Here is a 23295-nt window from a genome sequence, read left to right on the forward strand (position 1 = left end):
ACCTCGTTTCCTGATGTAGAAAAGGGTTAAGCTGTTTTCAGAATTCAACATCATCACTTTGGCCCTAAGGGCAGAGAGGACAGCTTGCAGTGTCAAAAAACACCTTTAACACAACCACATTTATCTGGCAGAATTATTTTGAATCAGATTTGTACTATGGTCAAGTCCGGCACAAAGGACTCCCCACTGTAGGTTGGGAACTTGGATAGATCATATTGAAATAGAAACCATGTGGCATTGACTTTGATAATGCCTTTTTTTGTTTTGTTTTGTCATGGTTTCTACAAAATGTTATTGTTGGGGAAGCTGCTTGGCACTTGTCAATCTAAAGGAAAAAAAAAACAGTGACTAAAAGGAAAAATATTGATTTTGGTCTCAAAAAGCACATATTGTTATGGTAGCCTTTGGCACAGAATCGAAATACTTTGGGTGTGGATGGCTCCTTGTGAAATGGAATAATACTGTCACTGACAGTGAAGTTACCCAGTGGCTGAGGTGGCATGTCCCCTTGCCCCATGATGTATGCTGCAGTGGGTGGAAGAAAAATGTGAACGACACAATAACAGACCAAAGAATGAGAGGATTGGTTGAAAGCCCCTAAAAGTAAATATATTATACATACAATTTAAGAAAAAATTAAAAGGTCTTGGCTAATGCCAGACCGGAAATTGGAAGTTGAGAAATGGGGAACTGTCTGATCACTCCCAGCCCAAGACCAACTCGCCCCGCAGATGCAAAACCGAAGTAGCAAAAGTGAGTGCACTACTTAACAAACGAAAACTTGACAATAAACCAATAAAACTGATGCACGTTAAGGAAGTGACATTGATGGAACACATGATCCTAGTCAGTTCAGTTCAGTTCATAAACTTTATTCGGATAAGCATTGTATCCATAAAAGTACAAAACAGTAAAAACAGTATGAATGACGGGAGAAGAGTAACGATACATATTAATAAAAATTCATTTGCGAAACACAATATTACAAACTCGAGGTTGTAAGTAAATGACAATTTTTAGACTTAACTATTCATGTATTAAAAACTCAGGGATTAAGCACTGTCTTACGAGCCCTGGTAGCAATTCTCAAGAATGAACTTAAACGGAAGACCAGCTCTTCATCAGTCAGGACAAGCATGCTTGAGTAGGCAGTATCCAAACTAATAGGCCTGCTCCTGCTAAAAAAGGGGTAAACGAAGCCCCTTACTGTATTTAATGTAATATTTACAAAAAAGCAGGAAATGAACAGTAGATTGCCCACTCACCCAGTCACATGGACAGGAGGAAAACACAGAGCGAATTTGACTGTCCCTGCTCTCAAACGGAACGAAAGACTCCTTTCCCGCTGACTCATAGGTAGAACAAGATAATTTGGTAGAGGATGGCAGGGCCGCTCCAGTGACATATAACTGGAAACGAGAGATTTATTTGATTCCAGCGCAGTTCGTTCAGTGCTATACACAAGTACAAAGCACTTCTGAGGTCTTTTTTGTGCAGAGTTTCAGCTTTACCAGGATTTAAAAAGATGCAGCCTTTATTAATGCTGCATAAACTCTGATATACTCTGATATACCCCAGATAGCCAGGGAATATCCAACCCTTATCACACTTCAAACAATCAGTAATAATGTCTCCGGTAAGAGTAGCTGCCTCATTCTTCCAAATCCATAGCCAGAAAAGGGCTGGTCGGGCACGTATAAAATCAGTTACATAATTTAAATTTAACTCTTTGTGGCAAACATATTGTGGGCTAGAGATTAGGATGCCCAACAGCTTTCTACAAAATCTGTTTTTCCCTGCTGAATGCAGGTACTGTTCGCAATGCCCCATATCTCAGCTCCATAGGTGGCCACAGGAACACATTGTAATTTAAAACAATTTAAGATTGCTAAAATGGCGCCTGTGGTCTTTGGACAGGGGAAACTTAAAATTGAATTGATAGTCTTTGAGAACTTGCTCATGGAGTGAGTAAGATGCTCAGTCCAGCAGCCGTTCGCAGCAAAGACCACCCCAAGATATGGAAATTTACAGGTGGTTATCAATTTCTGACTGCCAACAAAAATGGAACTAAGCTGGCGTCTACGAGGACCACAGGACATTAAAAACGATTTACTAAAATTAACTCTTAGGTCCAGGCTATCCATATATTTAACAAAAAAGACTGTACTAAAATACGCAAAGAGTTAGGGGTGCGGCATAGAAGAAACGCATCGTCAGCGTATAATAACACAGGGAGGGGTTTTCCATTAATCATAGGTACATCTTGGGACATGGATACTAATGATTTATTCAATCCATTAATATATATGATAAAAAGAAGGGGGACCAAGACGCAACCCTGCCTGACCCCCCTTCTGCCCTTAATTGGCCCTGAGACCTCACTATCTCTGCCAATCCTCACTTGTGCCTGAAGGTCTTTATAGAGGTATGCCAGGAAATGAACCAGAGGCTCATCCAGACAATAGGCCAACAGGATAGCCCACAGCCTTGACTTATTTACAAAGTCAAAGTCTGAGGACGAATCCATGAAGGCCAAATAAACTGGAGAGTTCCGTGCGATGGTGTATTTCCCGATTACAAGACTGAGGTTGAGGCATTGTTCACTAGTGCCGACCTTGCTGCGGAAGCCTAGCTGGCAGGGCTCTAGAATGCTACATTCCTCTGACCATTCCAGGATCCTATTATATAAAACTCTGCCCAATATTTTAAGAGTATTGTCGATCAGAGAAATAGGCCTATAGTTACTCGGTTGCGACCGGTCCCCCTTTTTTAATATAGGGACGATAATACTCTTTGCCCAGGTGTCAGGTAACAGGGCGTGCGTTAGGTCATTAAAAACATTCAGACGAAGCGGTGCCCAAAAATCCGAATTCCATTTGATGAAATCTATTGGTAGCCCATCAGGGCCAGGGGCCTTATTCCCAATACTCTCCTGAATAGCTTCTTCTACTTCAGAGAGGGATATCTGAATGCTCGTAAATAACCCATATTCGTACTGGTCAGTCACTGAGGAGGGAATAACATAGATTTTAGAAAAATGGGATTCCCAGGATTTGCTAGAGATGGTGCAACTAATGGGAGTTAATAACTGTCCCATGGATCGCAGATCCCTAACAGCAGACCAGAATCATTTCCCCCTTTTATCAGTAGCGGTCTGCGATAGGGTTTCCCAACGGTCCCTAAGAAGTACTCCCTTCCGGTTGGTAACTGCCAAATTGTACTTCCGCCTGGCCAATTTCACATCTGAGGCACACCTAGGTTCAGCTGAAAACACCCTACGCAAGTTCCTATGAGCCCGGGAACATTCATCATCAAACCATCTAGGACCTTGCTTACTCAGAGATGCGGGTTTCGACAAAAGGGATTTAATAACCAGACAGAGATTAGAAAAGTCATGAACTGCCTCTGGGTGTGGGATTTGAAAGAACAGACAAGAATTAATGAGGGGCAAGTTATCCTTAACTAATGACTTAAACAAATCCTCATTGTCAATGCACCTCCAAGTTAATCTTAGATTGTCAGTCGATGGGATTAGATCGCTTGCCCCGCATTCAGATAAAAACGTGGATCGTGAAGCCAATCTCAATACTATTTTAATAGGGTTGTGATCCCTGTGAATAGTAGCAACGATCTCTGCGTTAATTAAGAAATCCACGATCAGGGGGGGAAATAAAAACAAAATCTATTGTAGACAAATAGCCCCGACCTCTGAATGTCGGCTGATAATTATTAATCTCATGTATTGTACCCGTCTGGTCCATAATGTTAACCAGGTTATGGGAACTCAAAAACACTCCCTGCTCGGCACCCCTGTGGGAAGAAGGACATAAGTTGTGTGACTCAGCACCTGGGTGCGTCATTAAGTTTTGTGTTAAAATCACCTCCTAACATGATCCCAATCGGATTGCCCGAACGTGGTTGGTAGTCTAAGTTAGAAATGAAATCGAAAAGCTCAATAAAATTCTTATTGGGAATAGAACGGAAGTCATTATAAAAATGTACCAAATAAAAAGAAACTCTTCTCGTATACAGTACAATTTGGAAATTGCAATTATTAATTGGAAGTATCTTAAAACTTCCTCCAGCTGCTACATTAAGCCCAATAAAAAGGCCCCCTGATGGTCGGCCATGTTTGTGACGAGAAGCCGCTATGCTGATGCAATGAAACCCCTCGATATACAGGTCAAGCAATGCCCATGTCTCCTGAAACATTACTACGTCTCGTTCTTTAACTAAACGCAACCAATCCTGGTCATCAAGCTTGGACTGTAACCCCGCTACATTCCAACTAAGAATGTTCAGGTCTACTCCTCTGTCAGCTCTAATTGGAGAGTGATCATCATTGTCATTTTAAATAACTAAAGAAATTTCAGAGGGATTCTCCGTGTGGGGCTGCTGGTACTGCTGAACAGCCATCAAAGGTAGTTGTCAATCCTGTACAAAAGGGGGTGGTGATGGACGGAGCATCAGAACCAATCAAACACTCACACCCAGTCAACAGATCTGGGTTTGATCCATCACCGTTCTTTAGCCCACTCTGCCACCCCAGTTCAGACATGGCCATATGCAAATCAGTCTGACCCTGTGCCTCATGGGAACAGTCCAGCCCGAACTGCCAAGCCATACCTTCCCTGGACCGGAAACAAGCTTCCTAGGACCGGTTTCTGGCATTTCAGCCGTCTTCAGCCAGGCTTGCTTGAATCCAGTGGCAAAGTGAGCAAGAGACTCACGTCTGAGCATACCCTGCCAACTTATGGCGAACAAAGCGGTACAAAAGGGGGTGGTGATGGACGGAGCATCAGAACCAATCAAACACTCACACCCAGTCAACAGATCTGGGTTTGATCCATCACCGTTCTTTAGCCCACTCTGCCACCCCAGTTCAGACATGGCCATATGCAAATCAGTCTGACCCTGTGCCTCATGGGAACAGTCCAGCCCGAACTGCCAAGCCATGCCTTCCCTGGACCGGAAACAAGCTTCCTAGGACCGGTTTCTGGCATTTCAGCCGTCTTCAGCCAGCTTGCTTGAATCCAGTGGCAAAGTGAGCAAGGGACTCACGTCTGAGCATACCCTGCCAACTTATGGCGAACAAAGCGGTACAAAAGGGGGTGGTGATTGTGAATCCTGTGCATCTAAGCTCGAGAATACATTAAACCTATTGGTTGTCAAAGGCAAGACGTGGGTGTCCATAGGTGGTTTAGGGGGAGGCTTATAGAAATGACCCAGGGGGAACGCACTAATGCAGGAATTTAGCGTGGGGGGTTCCTCAAAAATACTCAGTAAGTGGCGAACCATGTTGGGTCTGCAAAAATTGAGAACAACACAATCACCAATTATATTCTTAGCAGAAGGACCAACCCATCCTACTCTTCTGGCCATAAGGATATCACTCATATTAGAGGGGCGAAACCCCTAATGTTTGCAAAGCCAGTCTACAGACTTGTTACGCAAATCTGCCCAGGACTCCCTTTGATCCCCAGCTAAATAGGGAACCCCAGCCAAGACTAACACATAAGGGCAGGAAGCAGGCGGTAGACTTAATACGTCAGTGTTTTCTCTCGGGCAAGCAGTCCCGGGACAATTGGAGATATACCTGCTTACACTTGTCTTTCTTACAAGGGCACTAAGGCTTTGTTGCGTGAAGCAGTTTCTTCCTAAAATTGGTTTTAGATTGGCTGCATTTCCCAGAAAGGCACCCTGAATATCCCTCTGTTCACTGTGGGAATTTTGCCCAGGAAGTACATTTGTATTGCTACAATTTGTGAGCGGGATAGCAGGTGTAGTATCTTTATGTGAGGTAAAGCTGGGATGTATGGAAGAAGGAAATAGTCCACCCCTGCCAACATTTTGATCAAAATTCACATTCCTACCCATTAGGTTAGTCAGTTCACAGTTCAAGGATTCTAATTTCCCCCACAACAAATTAAAATTCATGTCAATTGCCTTCTTAAGGTTAGCCAAGGCATTTCCAATAGGTTTAAGTACATCGGAAGGAACGTCGGCGTCTCCCACAGCACCTACATTAATGTCAGTATGGGCAGATTTAGAGAGAACATCGGTCTGTGTGCCCACTGAGATGGTGTGGATGACCACCTGGTTTGCCACGTTATTATCAGGTTGGCAGCCATTGGGATTTTTGGGCTTGGTCATCCCTGCATTTCTTTTTCTTTTAGGAGGTTGACTTTTCGGTTTGGTATCCCTTTGAGGGCATGCCACCCGTGCTCTAGTATTAATGCCTGAAGCATCTGGGACATCCGTGACAGGGGCTCCCGAGCTTGACGATGTTAAATCTAAGGGAACTAGACATACTGCCGTAGGTGATGAATTACTAGTCATCAATCAATCATTTGTAAAGCGCACTACATACCCGCGAGGGTCTCAAGGCGCTGGGGGGGGGGGGGAGGGGGATGGGGCGCTACTGATCGAACAGCCAGGTCTTGAGTATCCTCCTGAAGGTCAGCAGGTCTTGGGTCTGTCGTAGGCTCAGTGGGAGGGTGTTCCATGTCTTGGCGGCGAGGTGGGAGAAGGATCTCCCGCCGGTGGTTGTTCTTCGGCTGCGCGGGACGGTGGCGAGTGAGAGGTCGGCAGAGCATAGCTGGCGGTTGGGGATGTAGAAGGAGAGCCGTCTGTCGAGGTAGGCTGGGCCGGTCTTGTGGAGTGCTTTGTGTGCGTGTATGAGGAGCTTGAAGGAAATTCTCTTGTTGACGGGGAGCCAGTGCAAGTTTCTCAAGTGGGGGTGATGTGGCCGTGTCGTGGTACGTCGAGGATCAGTCGTGCCGAGGCGTTTTGGATGCGTTGTAGTCGTTTGATGATCTTGGTCGGGGCTCCCGCGTAGAGGGCATTTCGGTAGTCGAGTCTGCTGCTGACGAGGGCCTGGATGACTGTCTTTCTTGTATCTGTCGGGATCCATCTGTAGATCTTGCGGAGCATGCGGAGGGTGTTCAAGCAGGAGGAGGAGACGGCGTTGACTTGCTTGGTCATTGAGAGCGTTGAGTCGAGGATGATTCCCAGGTTGCGTGCGTGGTCGGTGGGTGTCGGGGCTGCCCCCAGTGCCGTCGGCCACCAGGAGTCGTCCCAGGCTGAAGGGTTGGAGCAGAGGATGAGGACCTCCGTCTTGTCCGAGTTCAGCTTCAGACGGCTGATTTTCATCCAGTCGGTGACGACCTTCATTCCTTCGTGGAGGTTGGCTTTGGCGGTGATGGGGTCCTTGGTGAGGGAGAGGTTCAGTTTAGTGTCGTTGGCGTAGGAGATTATGTTGAGGTCGTGCTGTCGGGCGACGTGTGCGAGCGGGGCCATGTAAATGTTGAACAGTGTCGGGCTGAGGGAGGATCCCTGGGGTACGCCGCAGATGATCTTGGAGGCTTTGGAACGGAATGGGGGGGAGGCGGACGCTCTGGGTTCTGCCGGAGAGGAAGGAGGTGATCTATTCCAGAGCCTTGTCTCGGATCCCTGCGGCGTGGAGGCGTGAGCGTAGTGTGCGGTGGCAGACGGTGTCGAAGGCGGCGGAGAGGTCTAGGAGGATGAGTGCTGCGGTCTCACCATTGTCCAGCAGGGTCCTGATGTCGTCGGTGGCGGCGATGAGGGCAGTCTCGGTGCTGTGGTTGCTGCGGAACCCTGACTGGGAAGGGTCCAGGATTCTGTTTTTTTCGAGGTATCGAATTAGCTGTCTGTTGACGATTTTCTCGATGACCTTGGCCGGGAAGGGGAGCAGAGAGATGGGCCGGAAGTTCTTGAAGTCTCTTGGGTGTGCCTTAGGTTTTTTGAGTAGGGAGTTTATCTCGGCGTGTTTCCAGCTCTCTGGGAAGGTCACGGTCTCAAGGGAGAGATTGAAGACGTTGCGCAGGTGGGGTGCGATGGAGCTGCTTGCTTTGTTGAAGACATGGTGCGGGAATGGGTCTGACGGAGAGCCGGAGTGGATTGTGCTCATGGTCTTCATGATGTCATCGACGCTCACGCTGGCCCAGGCTAGCAGGGGGTCATGGTCGATGGTGTGCGGAGGGTCTGTTGTGTTGCTGTCTGTTGGAGCTGTCTGGTTGTTGAAGCTGTCGTGGATGTCTGCTATCTTGCAGTGGAAGAAGGTGGCGAGGGAGTCGCACAGGGCTTGCGACGGTGGGGTGTCGTTGGTGTTGGAGCTGGGGTTGGAGAGTTCCTTCACGATGTTGAAGAGCTCCTTGCTATTGTGTGCGTTGTTGTTGAGGCGGTCTTTGAAGGAGGTCCTCTTGGCCGCCCTGATGAGGTGGTGGTGGTTGCGGATGGCGACCTTGTGTGCTGCGTGGCTGTCTGGAGTTTGTTCACTGTGCCATTCCTTCTCTAGTTTCCGGCAGGCTTGCTTGGAGGCAAGGAGTTCTGGGGTGACCCAGCTGGCCCTCTTGCTGGTGTCTCTGTGGGGGGGGGGTTCTTCAGCAGGGCGAGGTTGTTGGTGCAGTCCTCGATCCAGCGTCTGAGGCTGTGGGCAGCGTCGTCGGTGTTGGAGGGTTCGGTGGGTGGGCTGAGAGCGAGGTTTGCATGTAGTTGGTCTTCGGTGATTTTGCTCCAGTAGCGGCGGGGGATCTGTTGGGTGTGGTGGTGTGTGGTGGGTTTCTGGACAGCGAAGTGGATGCAGTGGTGGTTGGTCCAGAGGAGTTTGGTGGTGTGGCTGACGGAGACGTGCAGGCTTGAGGAGACGACAGGGTTGAGCATGTGGCCGGCAGAGTGGGTGGGCGTTGTGACGAGTTGCTTCAGTCCGAGGTTGGCGAGGTTATCGATCAGGGTTGTGGAGTTGTTGTGGTTTTCAAGGTGAAAGTTTAGGTCTCCGAGGAGGATGTAGTCGGTGGAGGTCAGGGCGTGCATGCTGATGAAGTCGGCGATGGAGTCGCTGAACTGGGGACGGGGTCTGGGGGGTCGGTAGACGAGGGTGCCTCTGAGGGTGGAGTTAGGGTCTGTGTGGATCTGGAAGTGCATGTGTTCGGCAGTGCTGAGCGCGTCGTTGATGCTAGTCGAGACCCTGATGCTGTTCTTGTGGACGATGGCGATTCCTTCTCCGACTCTGTTGGTGCGGTCTCTCTGGGTGATCTTGTAGCCGTCTGGGATGGCTATGGCGATGTCAGGTGCGGAGGAGTCGTTCAGCCAGGTCTCTGTCAGGAAGGCGATGTCCGGGGATGTTGTGTCGAGCAGGTCCCAGAGCACGACGGCATGCTTGCGTGCGGAGCGGGTGTTCAGTAGTATGCATCGGAGGTGGTTGGGGTCTTTCTTGGCGGGTGGTTCATCGGCTCTGAGGCTGGTGTAGCTGCAGTTCCGGCAGGTGACGGGACCGTGTGTGCTTTTCGGGGCGGCCTTGAAGCAGGTGTGGGTCCGTCTGGAGTTGAGAGCGTGCAGAGTGCTGGCGTCGTAGTGGCGGCGGTCGTCGTGGCAGGTGCGAGGGGCCAGGGGTTCTGGAGTTGGGCATTGTCCAGGCGCAGACGGGCGCAGACAGGCAAATACAGGCGCAAACGGGCTTGCCTTCGGCACGCCAGCCACGCAGCGGCTGGCATGTATGGGGAGGTGGGAGGGAGGAGCAACTGGGAGGCGGGGGCAGCGAATGGGCAGTGGGCAGTCAGGGGGGCGGGGCCGCAGGGGACGCAGTGGCGGGGTGGTGAGGGACGATGAAGGGAACAGAAGGCAAAAGGGCACAAAAAACGAGGAAAAACGAGTGTCACAGAAGGCAAGAGGGCACAGAAATGCAGGGAAAAAACGAGTGTCACAGAAGGCAAAAAGGGCACAGAAATACAGGAAAAATGAGTGTCAGAGAAGGCAAGAGGGCACAAGAATACAGGGGCAGCTGAGAAACAGAAGGCAAAAACGGGCAGAGAGGAACGGGGGCAGCGAGGGGTACAGAAGGAAAAACCGGGCAGAGACACGGGTGCAGCGAGGGGTACAGAAGGAAAAACCGGGCAGAGACATGGGGGCAGCGAGGGGTACAGAAGGAAAAACCGAGCTGAGAGACACGGGGACAGCGAGGGGAACAGAGGGAAGAAAACGGGCACGGACCACAAACAGGCAGCGGGGGAAGACAGAACAACAGCAGTCACAGACACAACAATGAAATACAGGCAATACAATAAAACAAAAGAGCGGAAGATGAACAAACCTACGGCCTACAACTGGCCACCAGGGATGAGGCGCAGGTGGTAGCCTGCGGGTGGTGGAGGGCCTCGAACTTCTGCAGCAGCAGCGGCAGCTGGGGCAGGGACACACAGGTGGTGCTGTGCGGAGGGGGAGCGACCTATCTGGTGGGGTCAAAGGTCATCTCAAGCCAATATGCGGACATATATGAAAAAATTTAATCTTTTATACAGCCTGTGTTCTCTGAAAGGATCACTTAACCAATTGAAATTAGTTCTACATTATGAATCCTAGGAAGATTACATTGCCGACAGGTAAGTCACTGACCTAAGAGTGTGGATTTTCCACAAGATAATGGATGTCAGGCATGTATCTTCCTGCAGTGTGAAAGAACTCAATTAAAATTAGATTTTATTTTGATGCGAATAGTAGCTCATAATCACTTTGGAAACAACTCCACGGTGTTGAAAGGGATCACAATCCATTAATGCTAGAGGTGACGGGTAGTATAATAGAAGGAGGCTGAGACATATAAGGGACTTGAGACGTGGAAGTGAAAGTGCATAAAGTTAAGCTTAACAAGAAATGCAAGATTAGCTAGAATTTTGATATAGAGGTGGACTGAGCGAATTTTATTCAGTGCAAAAGAATGCAGAAAGGAAGTGTTGCTCCACAAAATTGGCGTAGGTGATACTTTAGCACATCAAGCAAATTGAATTGCTTTTACCAGTAGTAGACAAAGGAGGAGCAGGTCCTTACAAAGGAACAAGATCACCTCATAGGAGAAAGCGGTTGCACTGATTAATGTTCAACATGTTAGATTAACAAAGATTCAATTTGCCTTATACATTAATATACACCAGACACTGTGCAAAGCAACAACAAGCCATGCCTTGGATTGATGATGATTTCCTGGAGCCCATGCTCCTTTATGCTGAAGGCTCGATCATAATAGGAATGCCAACAAATGCTCTGAAAGCACATCACAAAGAAGTGCAACGTTATTGAGAGCAAAATATTTTTAACCATAACAGTTGCACTCTTCTGAATACCTAAACAACATCATGTTTGAGATAGGCGGAGTGGCTGGAAATATAAAAACATTCCCTAAGTTACAAAGAAAGACAAACAAAAATGCAATACAAGCCTCACGCATTAAATATTCCATTTAAAAAAGCAGATCCAGCTGCCAGCACGTTTGAACAGTTTATTAGAAAGCATTGGAATCGCAAATGCACAAAAGTGATAAAACAAAGAGGCAAGGTGAGAACAAGCCTTTCGAAGAAAGTAGCAGATAGAACTTCGATTAATACCCAATGGGTTTCCAAAAGTTGCAATTCAATCCTCTTTGGATTTCAACCTTACAGAGGAAAAGATCTTCAATGTCCTCTAATTTTGAAAAAGTGGGAATAAAGGACCTAGATTTTTAAATGTATTTTCTTATTTCAGTGACCTCTAATCAAATAGATAAATCTGACTCAATCTTTTGCAAAAACACTGAAGATAAAAGAAAATATAGTCCTAAACACTGTTTATGGCAAAACTGATCAGGCACCAGCGGTAGAGCGGCAGGATAACACCACCATTCATAGGGAAAGGCCAGTGATAGTTCCTCTTAATGCTAGGAGGAGAGGAAAATAAAGAGAAAAAGAGGACTATATGATGTCCAAAATGGACACGATGTAGGGAAAGTGGACTTTTTAGCCAATACTTTTATTTTATGATCTCTCTCCTTCCACATGATTTTTACTGGTCTGGAACAGGAATTTTGTAAATGCTTTTCATAGTAGAAATTCAATGTGGACCAGCGATTCACAGGGACATTGTGGGAACTGGACAGCCACCTTGAAGGTTTAATGGTATTTTAGTATATAGATACATGTTCTTATGGAAAATCAAGAATTATTACATCACAGTACTCCTAATATAGTCTGTGCATATACCCTTAAGGGATTCTATAGTTCATCATCAGTTCTCTAGGACCTCACTTGCTTCCTTCCAATTAGGTTTGAGAGAATTGTCTTCCTCCTGAGGAATAGAGAAGGCATAGGTCAGAAATGTCTTTTGGAACGTCCAGAACTCACATCCGTTTTCTTTTCTTAAACCACTGCCCATTTGCTTACCCCCATGTCCCCCTGTTACATTCAACACCTCTTGTCTGAGGAATAGAGAAGGCACAGTCCAGGACACTTCTTGTTCTTCCAGAACACTGTCCCTACTTACAGTTTTTTGTGTGGTTCGTACAGGGTGAATAGAAAAAAGTGGTGCATCTGAACTCCGCTCATCTCCTGGGATTGGTACTGAGAGAACATTCACCCTTCTCTTTGGCTCTGTCATTTCTTGTGGAGAGAGAATGCCAATGTGACTCCCCTCTACTTCTGCTCCCTTTAAAAGAGCACTCTGTCCCAGTGGTGGCCTTTGCTTGATTTCTTCTCTGGTTTTGGAAGGAAGTAGGTCATGTCTATTCCTTTTCACTAGTTTGGGTGTGCATAAAACGTAATGGCGGTATTTAAGTCAGCCTTCTAAGACTATATTTGTGTTTGTATAGTAAACAGGGCGGCTCTCCATTCCATCCTTTATGGCCACTGTCCCACCTGAAGGAGCCTACTCAATCTGCGGCATTCTCATTGATTTTTGCAAGACGCTTTGAATGCAGTCAAACTATGACAGCGCAGCCCCTTTTCTTTGCTCTCCATCAAGAAAGGGGTACGGTATGGACTCCTTGGCCTGCCTTTAAATGTATCTAGCCCCACCCATGAGATCTACACAGCTCTAGAATTGGATGAGCATTTGGATCTAAATCAGAAATAAAGTATTTGGTGGAGGGGCCCAAGCATGAATGCCATTATTTTCCAGTAACTGGGCCAACACCGCACTGGCCTGCTCTAAAAGTGCCTTTGCTAGGACAAAGATATATGTCCCCTTCGGCACAAGTACCATTGGTGTCCAAGTAAGCATTTAGGCCAGCAAATCTCAATATTTTGCTACAGGCTGAAGTCTGGGTCGGCTGGGGTCTCAAGCAGTTAGTGGAATGGACTAGCATCCAGAATGCAGTCAGAAACTGCTACCTGGTGAGGTTCTCATGCAAGCTTCTTGATGCAGTTGGAATACAACCAGTGAACAAGGGTCAGAAGGGAGCAATCAAAATCTAGTACGATCTATATGATAGTAAGATTTGAGAAAAGAGGCGCCATTCTATATTTGCTTTTGGAAATGCCCCATTAGGATGATGGAAATATATGATGGCACTGTATTGTATTATAATTCCATTTCTACCAATCGAGATTGGCTGGTCACATTATTGTACAGTCCTATTAGTACTGCATATGTTTTTAGGGGATTTCAGTCTGAAGGGATGTGAGCTAGGACAAGGATAACACAGTAGTCATACCAATAATGTACTGGAACATGACTTACATTTAGTTTTGAAATAATAAAGATTTTGTAATTCCTAAATTAAATGAGACGTAATAAAACACATTGGAAATTAGCATAATCAATACTATGAATGTTTTAACATGCCAAGAAATCTAAGCAGTCACTTAATGCTAATATTGCAAGTTTGGTACACCCATTATGTTCAAGGGTCTGAACCTCTTTGGATTACAAACATGTTCTTTTACATAGTTTACACTTGAAGACTAACTGAAATCTATCATTAACACTAATGTTATACCACCCAACAATTTCACGTGTCTATCATTTAAAACTTTACACGTGTGGTTTCAAGTTTGACGTGTTAAATATCTGCTACATTTATTTTCCAAATTGCGCAAATGCCATACAAGCAGTCTTTTTTTAATTATGCCAGTGGGGTCTAATAGGGCATGACCTTCATTGAGGATATTCACACAAGAGATTGTAGGAATTCTTAGACGATTCCTAATAGGTTGCATCAGATATCACAAGGCCACCTTCTTACAATTTATTTGACAAAACAGCACAAATAGGATGCATTGTGCTTCCTTTGGCATAGATGTGCACAATTCAATTTATTTATAAGAAACATATCTACAATCGGATCCACTGTACATAGAAAACAAATTTCTTAATCAGTACATTTCTAAAAAATATTTTTAAAAGGTAACAATTTTAAAACACGTCATGTCATTTATTGGATTATATAAAAATTGCAAAGCTTCTTTTTTCGAGCGAACTCTGTGTGTCAAAAACAATGGTTTCAACAGGGGACTACAATTAATGTGCAATCTGCACACAAAAGGAACATGCTCTACAGTTTGTGTGAAGCCCCAGCAGCAGAGGTTCCACAATCTATACTCTGGAAAAACAACAAATCCTATGTTCCATATGCCCCTTTAAATATGGTTGAGGATAAGCACCAGAGTATGTCGAAACTATTACCTCAATTTTCCTTTTTCCCTGCATGAAATCATATCTTGGTCCCTTGACGTAATCGCAATGCTAAGTTTAAAAAAATTCTTACATGCAAAGCAGGACATTGCCATAAGCGGAGCCCTGATCACATTAAAGTGCTGGAGTGCTTGATTAAAATTTTTAAACAAGGTGTTAGCATTGTCCCAGTGCTTCTAAAAAGAGCAGGCTTCAAAAGGAATGTTTTTTACTGACCAAGAGTCTGTGGCCCCATCGAAGGACGGCGGCCAGCCCCCAGACATAAATACTCGCAAGCCCATTCTAGGCCTAATGCTTCAACTGGTGCAACTAGGGTATTTAGATTACAAAATGTACTAAATATTTTCCCCTCCATTTAATGCCAAAAATGCCAGTATTTCATATAGATGGCATCATTGGCGTAAAGTTGAGGGGATTTTTACATTGTACACAGACAGTAAATGACTGAAGTGTCTGCGGCCTAAAGCCTTATAAAGTGATAAAAGTGCATTGACATGTGCCAACGCTTTACGAGACAGATGCGAAATATGTTCTTTCATAGACCAGTTAGCGGAGGATATTTTGCCCAAATAAGGGTATGTATCAACACATTCCATCTCCTGTCTTCTTAAGTGCCATTTCTTCAACCCTTAGCTTTGAAGATCATGGCCTGGCTCCTATTGATGTTAATCTTTAAGTAATGGCTATCAACAAACCTCTGCAGAGATGTGCAGGTTTGCTTCCAGGCAGTTAGTCTATTCAAGGACACTGGCTGATAGCCAGCTAGGTTCTGATAGGCCGAGTCTGAGCTTGAAGGCAGCCCATACCCAACCGGAATGCAATTACATATTCCACCTCTAAACGAAAGCAAACTTTTAGATGCTAATTCTTATTAGCAGAGACTCAGTAGGGAAGGGAATTCTCTATAATATCATGTAATCTCTTTTCATAATATTTGCTCACACTCTATTCCGCATTGCAATTAGAATTGTGATATTTGCTAACATTATTTTGCATTTATTCTGTACTAGTATTAGCCCAGATGTATAGTGTGTGCTCACTCTGGGGAAAGTGTGTTGGAACCCCGAAAAATATGCCTTTTGAAGGTTTGTCTGGTCCTATCGTGTATCCCTTTTGGGTGAATTAGAGGAGAGCCAAGTGACACTTGTCCATTTTCCCTGCTCCAAATGGTAAGTTGGCATGTCTACTCTGCCTGAATCCAAAGAGAAATCTATCCGGGTGTTAACAAGATAAGATTGGCAAAATGACAATGCACAAATAAAAGTTTTGTGAACCAACGATTGGCCCGGATCATATAAAGGACATGTATCCAGAAAATATTTCTTATTAGGACGTAGGACCCTTGCCACCAATGATGGCATGCTTCATCATAGGGTGCCTCCTCATTCAGGATGCCTGAATCTGCTTGTAATATTTGTAGCTCCTATAGAATTTTTCAAGAGGAATTATGGGATCCAGAAATTAATGCTTAAACTTATCGAGTAGATCACAGCATACATTTTAATAAGGGTGCAATTGATAATACAAAAAAACGTTAAATTGGATAAATTTAAGATCTGTTATATAGAGCCTATAGAATAGTAGCAAGAGGTTTATAAACATATTATTATTATTGTTATTATTTCATCAAACATTATATTTAGTCTAGTGATCTACATAATGATCACTCCTATTATTCCTCCATCTATCGGTCAAAATGTTCTAGATAACTACCAAGACGGGTCAGTGGCCATCTTCAGGACCAGGTTTTCCGGAGGCTTTTTCTACCCTACAGTGTTTTTGCAGGTGTAAGGAGTCATGTCAAAAATGCAGAGCACAATTTCTAAAATGTGTAAACTTGCAGGTTCCGTATGTGCTCATTAAGTGGTATGTAATGAATATAACAGAACACACAAATGATGTCATAATATATATCATTCAAATACTACCTAAAGTGTACTTTTCTTTTAGGTCTAGCTGCAGACAACTTGAGTTGTCTGCCAGAGCTGAAGTGATCAACATAAAATATATATTCCAGCAAGGAACTTCCCCTTTAGCCAATGGTTCCAGAAAATGTCAGCCAGGTTTTGGAAAAGGCTAAAGGACTATTTCAGTTTCAACTCTACCTATTGCCTAATGGGTGTAAAAGTCTAGATGTCTACAGATTCCAGTACATGAACAATGAAGGAAAGCATCTAGGTACTGCAAAAGAGGCACGCTCATGCTCGTGAAATTGTTTCCACACACTTGTTACAGCTGCCGTAATGTGGATTTTGCACCTTAATGTGATTTGGTGTTAGTAAAATTATTTTCATATTCCTACTGATATTGTGCAAGGGATGATTTTGCGCCTAAAATACATTTGCTTAATAAATGTGATATCCGGAAGGCTGCTTACTTTCCACTAGTGGTGAAGTTGCAACGTAATTTTCTGTCAACAAAATGTGAAGTTACACTGATGAATCTATTTGGAACCTAATTCAACATCTTGATACTGGATTTTCACTATGCACTGAGGGATATCCATGGCTGCATACTGTGACTATCCCATACTGAATCCGCTCTAAAGATAATTAGCCACACTTTTTTGCATGAGTATAGCCTTCTAACCCAAATCAAAGAGAGCTCCATATAATTTAAGGCTTCAGAATGCATGTAACGATACCTCAAATATCCTATTTCCCATTGCCTATACAAAAAGCAATCTGCAAATCCAAGTCCTGAAAGTCAACTCATAAAATATGTTTTTAATTAAAGAGATACCCTCCAGTGGTGGCTGGAGACATTTCAAAGAGGTAGGGCAAGCAACAAGCTGTACAAAAACACCCAGGCTGGTATTGAGGCAGGCTCCCTTTCAGCATGCACAATGCTTCTGAATGCTCTCGGATGTTTTAAAACCCACAAATCTCTGGTGTTACACGTCCCAAGCCAATGACAGTTGTAATACAGAGGAAGGGATTTCCATCACGTTTAAGATAGAGTAACCCGTCCGTTGAACTCTAAATCAGGCACCTAATTTTCAGTTTGAGAACAGTATAACTCTCAGACAGTTCCAATCAGTTGTCTTGGGTTGCCCAGGGATACTCAACAAGAAGAGACATATCAGTTTCTCTTAATCGGTGAGGAGCCACATTGATTGGCTAACAATATTGATTACTATGGAATCCAAATCTTTTGGTACTGAGCATGGAGTCCCATTTGACATTCAGCTCTCAGACACTGTTTAAAGTCCTCTGAATTTAATCTGAATATCTCAAGGGAGTCAAAGGAGGGGGTATAAACTTCAAGGGCACTGTCCTGAAGAACCTACTCGTAGAAAGACATTTTAGATTAACAGAAGCTATTGAGGGGAGATGCAAAGTGCCACTGACATACAGTAAGCTCGTGTTTCCCACTATGGTTCCAACACTCCCAGGAATACGTAATTGAAGAAGAAGATAGATTGGGTTTTCCACCTGCAGAGACACTTCACGATTCGGAATGAGCAATTGGGAGAGCTTGGCAATTAAGTCAACACTATCTCACCCAGGACCATTTAAAACACATTTACGAATTTAGAACATTCAGTTTCACTCTGCCCATTGTGTTTATGAAACGTTCCTAATAAACATAGAGGACATACAGCGAACATAGTCCCAAACATGTCAGTAGAAGAAAACCTGTATGTTAAAGCCGAGAGCAAAAGCACAACGATGAAGAGAGGCTCTGACACAAAAAAGGCAGGGATATGGTGGTTCGGAAAAAGTGGGTGGGCTGTTCATGCTGTACTGATACCCTCAAGCACTCTCCCTGGATGGACAGAGGGAGACTGGCGGTTGGGGGCAGGCGAAGAGGGGTACATAGGAATGTAGGAGGGAGAGAGAAAGCCCAGCAGCGGTGACAGGCCCAGGAGCGGTAGATACTCACCGGGAATCTCATCCTCGCTCTCTTCTGCTGACATGGTGTCGCGACTGAATGACAAGCGTGGCAATTGGGGGGTGATACCGGGGTCGACCCGTATTAACGCGACTTGCTGTTTCTCTCTACGATCGTCATCACGGCGTCCACATTAATCGACATATGGATGTATTTTCTTAACGCGGGGAATGTATGAAATCACAGAGCCCCGGAAGTAAACAAATGGTCCTGCCTATAGCAACGGAGGTGGGTCTGAGCCATAGAGACACCGTAACCGCGGCGGAGACAGCGTACCGAGCGTCTGGTTGCTAAGGAGTACGTAGAGGTGCGGCGGTGACATCTAGTGGCAGAAGCCTTGAACTGATCCGTCATCTCACAATCCATTCGGGAAGCAACAGGGGCGTTCCCTCTGCACTCAGGATTCAAACATTCATTTTTATTTTATATTTTATTTAATGCATTTTTATATAAGCGAGTGAGCACAGTCACTCCGTCTTAGAAGGCGTACATCAAACGTGCTTTCCCATAGAAAAAAAAAACATTTGACTAATGAACATTGTATCAATGTTAAATAACACACGAGGTAAGTGAAGTTGGAAGCGTTGTTTATTCTTGTTCAAAGCACCCACGACCGGAGCCATCCAACCGTGAAGAAACCAACGTCCGGAATGACGTTAGTAAGGAATCTTCACAAGTGGATGACAACGATCCAGAATGCAGGCAAAGAGAAAACATGAGTCGCGTGAACCCACGCGACTCTAAAAGACATAGCATGAACATAGTAAAACATCTCTATAACACCTTCCCCTCTTTGAGGAACAATAAAAATAAATAAATGAATAAATATGTATAACATTATTCCAAAACATAGTCTGTCAATCTACACGAAATTCTTCTGAAACGTGATGATCTTTTTGCCGTTGCCACCGAAAATTCACCAGCCCCCATGGCACTGGGCTGAATTTCAGGAGACAACGGCAAATGTTCAGAGATAGCAGATTGAATCAGTTGACTCCCAGATGGTTCCAAAACACAACTTGAAGAAGGTATAGACAATGAATCACTGTCAGCAACAACAGGTTGAGCAATTTGTGTACCAGATGATACTGAAATACCAACAGAAGTAGGTTTCTCATAGGTCAAATCAAACCAGTCACAATGTTCAGAATCTGACTCTGAACAGGTATGTTGTCTAATAACATCAGCTTGAAGGGGAGATACCTTAACCAGAGCTCTCTTGTTCCACCATCCTTTGTTGTCAAGGAGAGCGGAACCTCTACTAACATGAATGACTAATGTAGGCGAAGAGAACTTAGATTGCCCCTTTGGAATCCTTTTGGGATTTTTGATGAGTACCCAATCCCCCCTTTCCAAGGGTTGATCTACAGAGTGTTTGCCAGAATCAAAACGTGCTTTCATAGCATTTTGCTTTACCTTAACATGCTCTTGTATGAAAGCAGGCTTAAGTGAAACACTATCATCTTTGTGAAGCCAAGTGGGATTGAGATGAGTATGCACTCTCCTTTTCCTAAGCAATGTAAAAGGCGCAATGCCAGTGGTGGAATGTGGTGTGGTGTTATACGCCCAGACCTTATCATGTACAAAAGACAAAGGATCTAATCTAGAAGATATTGCAGTCTGAATGCCCTCCTTAATTATCCGATTGCACCTCTCCACCAAACCATTGGAAGAAGGCGAGTATAAAGCAACCTTAAAGTGAGCAATGTCATGAATCTTGAGAAAAGAACACATCTTTTGTGACACAAAGTGTGTACCATTATCAGTGACGATGGTTTTAGGAAAACCTTCAACATCAAACACTGTTTGCAAAAATTTCATAGCATTATCAGTTGACGCTGCATTGCAAAAAGAATAGTATAACCATTTAGTATAGTAATCAATCAAGACAATGAGAAACTTGTTTTCATTAGGTAAAATATCATAAGGTCCAGAAAAGTCTAAACCAACTTTGTCCCATGGGCCTACCGGAAGAGGAACAGGATGCAACGGAGTGGAAAGAGTCTTCCAATGTTTGTCAGAAAGAAGACATTGAGTGCAATTGTCAATCATTCTCTTGACATGCGCATCCATGGAAGGCCACCAATAAAATTGTTTGATGCGTTGACATGTCTTGACAATACCAAGATGTCCTTGATGGGCCGAACGAATAATTGAATTTCGCAAAGATTCAGGTGGAACAAACAAATCATGACGCATAATCATATTGTTGACTAAAGAAAGTTCTTCGGAAACATTCGCAAAAGCTCTTAAATCTGGAGATAGATTTCTGCGCTCAGGCCATTTGTTTACAATAAAACTCTTAACCTTGGAAAGTGTGACATCATCATTATAGGCTGAATTCCACTCAGACTCAGATATGGGTGGACATTCCGCAATAGCATCAATCGCAGCGACAACACATTCAACATCGTCATCAACAACTGAATTTTCCTTCAAAGACATTCTTGAAAGACAATCCGCTCTGAAATTTTTTCCCCCAGAAATGTGTTTTATAACAAAGTGAAATTCATGAAGTTTTGAAAGAAGTCGAACAAGCCTAGCAGAAGCTCTGTTCGAGGTGCTGCTTGAAAGCATGTGCATGAGCGGTTTGTGATCCGTGTAAATTTCAAACTCACGACCCCAAATATATGGTTTAAATTTCTGTATGGCCCAAACACAGGCTAAAGCCTCTCTTTCGATAGTACTGTATCTAGTCTCAGCTGGCAAAAGAGTTCTAGAGGCAAAGGCAACAGTGTGTTCAAGACCATCTACCCATTGTCCTAAGACAGCCCCCAAGCCAGTAAGACTAGCATCTACAGTAATAAAACATTTTGAACCATCAGAAAAAGGATGAAGAGCTGGTGAGTCCTCAATGAGTTTCTTGACATGCTCAAAAACTAATTGTAGGTCATGTGACCAAACAAACTTCACGCCCTTTCTCAAAAGATTCCTTAAAGGTTCAACAATTTGAGCATAGCCATGAACGAATCTGGCATAGTACTCTGCCAGGCCAAGGAATGAGCGAAGTGCATCCCTATCTTTGGGAGGGGCAGCATCTCTAATAGCTTTTATCAAAGAAAATTTGGGTTTAATGCCATTAGGCGAAAGTGTGTGACCCAAGTAGTCCAATTCTTGGACAGCAAATTTGCATTTATCATGCCTAACTGTCATCCCAGTTTTCTCTAAAACCCCTAACACTCTAGAGAGAGTTAGATTATGTTCCGCAATATTTTTGGCAAAAATCAAAATGTCATCCTGGTAAGCCTGTACCCCAGGAATGTCGCGGAATAGATTATCCATTAATTTTTGAAAAATGCTGGCAGCTGAGGCTAAACCAAAGGGAAGCCTCAAATATTTGTACGCCCCAAATGGTGTAACAAAAGTTGTTAATTCTTGGGACTCTGGAGACAATGGAATTTGATGATAGGCCGATTTAAGATCCAAAAGAGAAAAGAATTTAGACCCACCCAGATTAGCGAGTAGGTCATGAATCTTGGGTAAGGGATGACAATCAACGATGATATTGTTGTTTAACGAGCGCAAGTCAGCACATAATCTGATCTCGCCAGACTTTTTGCGGACTAAAACTATGGGGGAAACCCATTCAGATGAATCACAAGGTGTAATAACCCCTTCATCACACAAATTTTTCAACATTTTTTTTAAATCATCCCTCGCACTCAAAGGGAGTGAACGGACTTTATGAACGACTGGTTGGGCATTGGGTTTAAGACGGATTTCATGCTTGAAACCCAAAACTGTACCAATTTTATTTTGAAAAACGTTTGGAAAACGATCAAGTATATGATCAACTTTATGAGTAGAGACAGATAATTCAGAAACCTGAATGTTTTCAGCTTCAAGATTAGAGTAATAATCATCCGGGATATCACCCAAGGTGATGGGTTGATCTGACCCGGGTTTGAGCATTAGACCCATTTTTGCTTGATCCAACCAACCCAAGATATTTCTGCCTTTGAGGGCGACATACACCTTAGTAAAAGTTTTTCTTCCAAGGCATTCAATCTTAGAATGGAAGTATCCCAACATGTCAATATCTTTTTCGCCGTAAGCTTTGGGATTGACGTCAGAGACAAAAAGAGACACGCTACTACCCCAATTTGAATGAAAAGTAATATCTGACAAAATAGTGATAGGTGAACCAGAGTCAGCTTTGACCTGTAAAGGAATTGCACCAACAATTAATTCACACAATGGACCCTTGATTTTAGAACAATCAATAGAATCACATTCAATAGACAGTGAAACATCGTTGAGTCTATTGGAACACCACTCCAGATTCTCATCAAGTTCAAGGTTATTCACTCTGGTGAACCTTTTTCCGCCTCTACAAACAGATGGAAAATGACCAATTCTTTTGCACAAGGAACATTTTTTCCCAGATGCAGGACAACTAGGAGAATTTCCCAGATGATTTCTTGACCCACACCTATAACAAATGGTGATTTTCCTGGATGATTGTCTAAAAGGCTTACTGACGAGATTCACAGAGCATGAAGCAGATGGAGCCACTCCATCAACCGTGTGTACGCTGACTTGAGCGGCTTGACTCTCTTGTAAAATCCTTGAAGATATTGTAGCACGTTCAATACCTTTAGCAATAACCACTATTTCAGCAAGAGTGGGGTTTTTGCAACTTAATAAACGTTCTTGTATTTTTTTAGACGAACAAGAAAAAATGAATTGGTCTCTAATTGAAGTATCTGTACTTTGACCAAAATCACAAGTGGAAGCGAGAATTCTGAGTTGAGCAATATAATCTTCCACACTTTCATCAACACTCTGCTTACGCTTAAAGAAGTTATGCCGCTCCAAAACAATACTGGGTTCATCATCATATTGTTTTTTCAAACGACTCAGGGCTTCTTGGTATGTGTCCCAACCATCACCTGAATCTGAAGGAGAAGGAATAGGTGGAAGATTCTCAAATACCTGTTGAGCTGC

At 44.0% G+C, this 23295-nt stretch overlaps 1 protein-coding gene across 1 annotated transcript in view; it reads right to left on the minus strand.

Moving 5' to 3' along the window:
- Positions 1 to 18524, minus strand: part of RPGR (retinitis pigmentosa GTPase regulator) — a 193913-nt gene extending 175389 nt beyond the window's left edge. The window contains exon 1 of the mRNA XM_085622914.1: positions 18340 to 18524. Coding sequence (XP_085479040.1) covers positions 18340 to 18373 — 34 coding nt within the window. The 5' untranslated portion in view covers positions 18374 to 18524. The remainder of the gene's footprint in view (positions 1 to 18339) is intronic.
- Positions 18525 to 23295: the final 4771 nt, after the last annotated feature.

Source organism: Triturus cristatus, chromosome 8, assembly GCF_964204655.1.
Source record: "Triturus cristatus chromosome 8, aTriCri1.1, whole genome shotgun sequence".
NCBI lineage: Eukaryota > Metazoa > Chordata > Amphibia > Caudata > Salamandridae > Triturus > Triturus cristatus.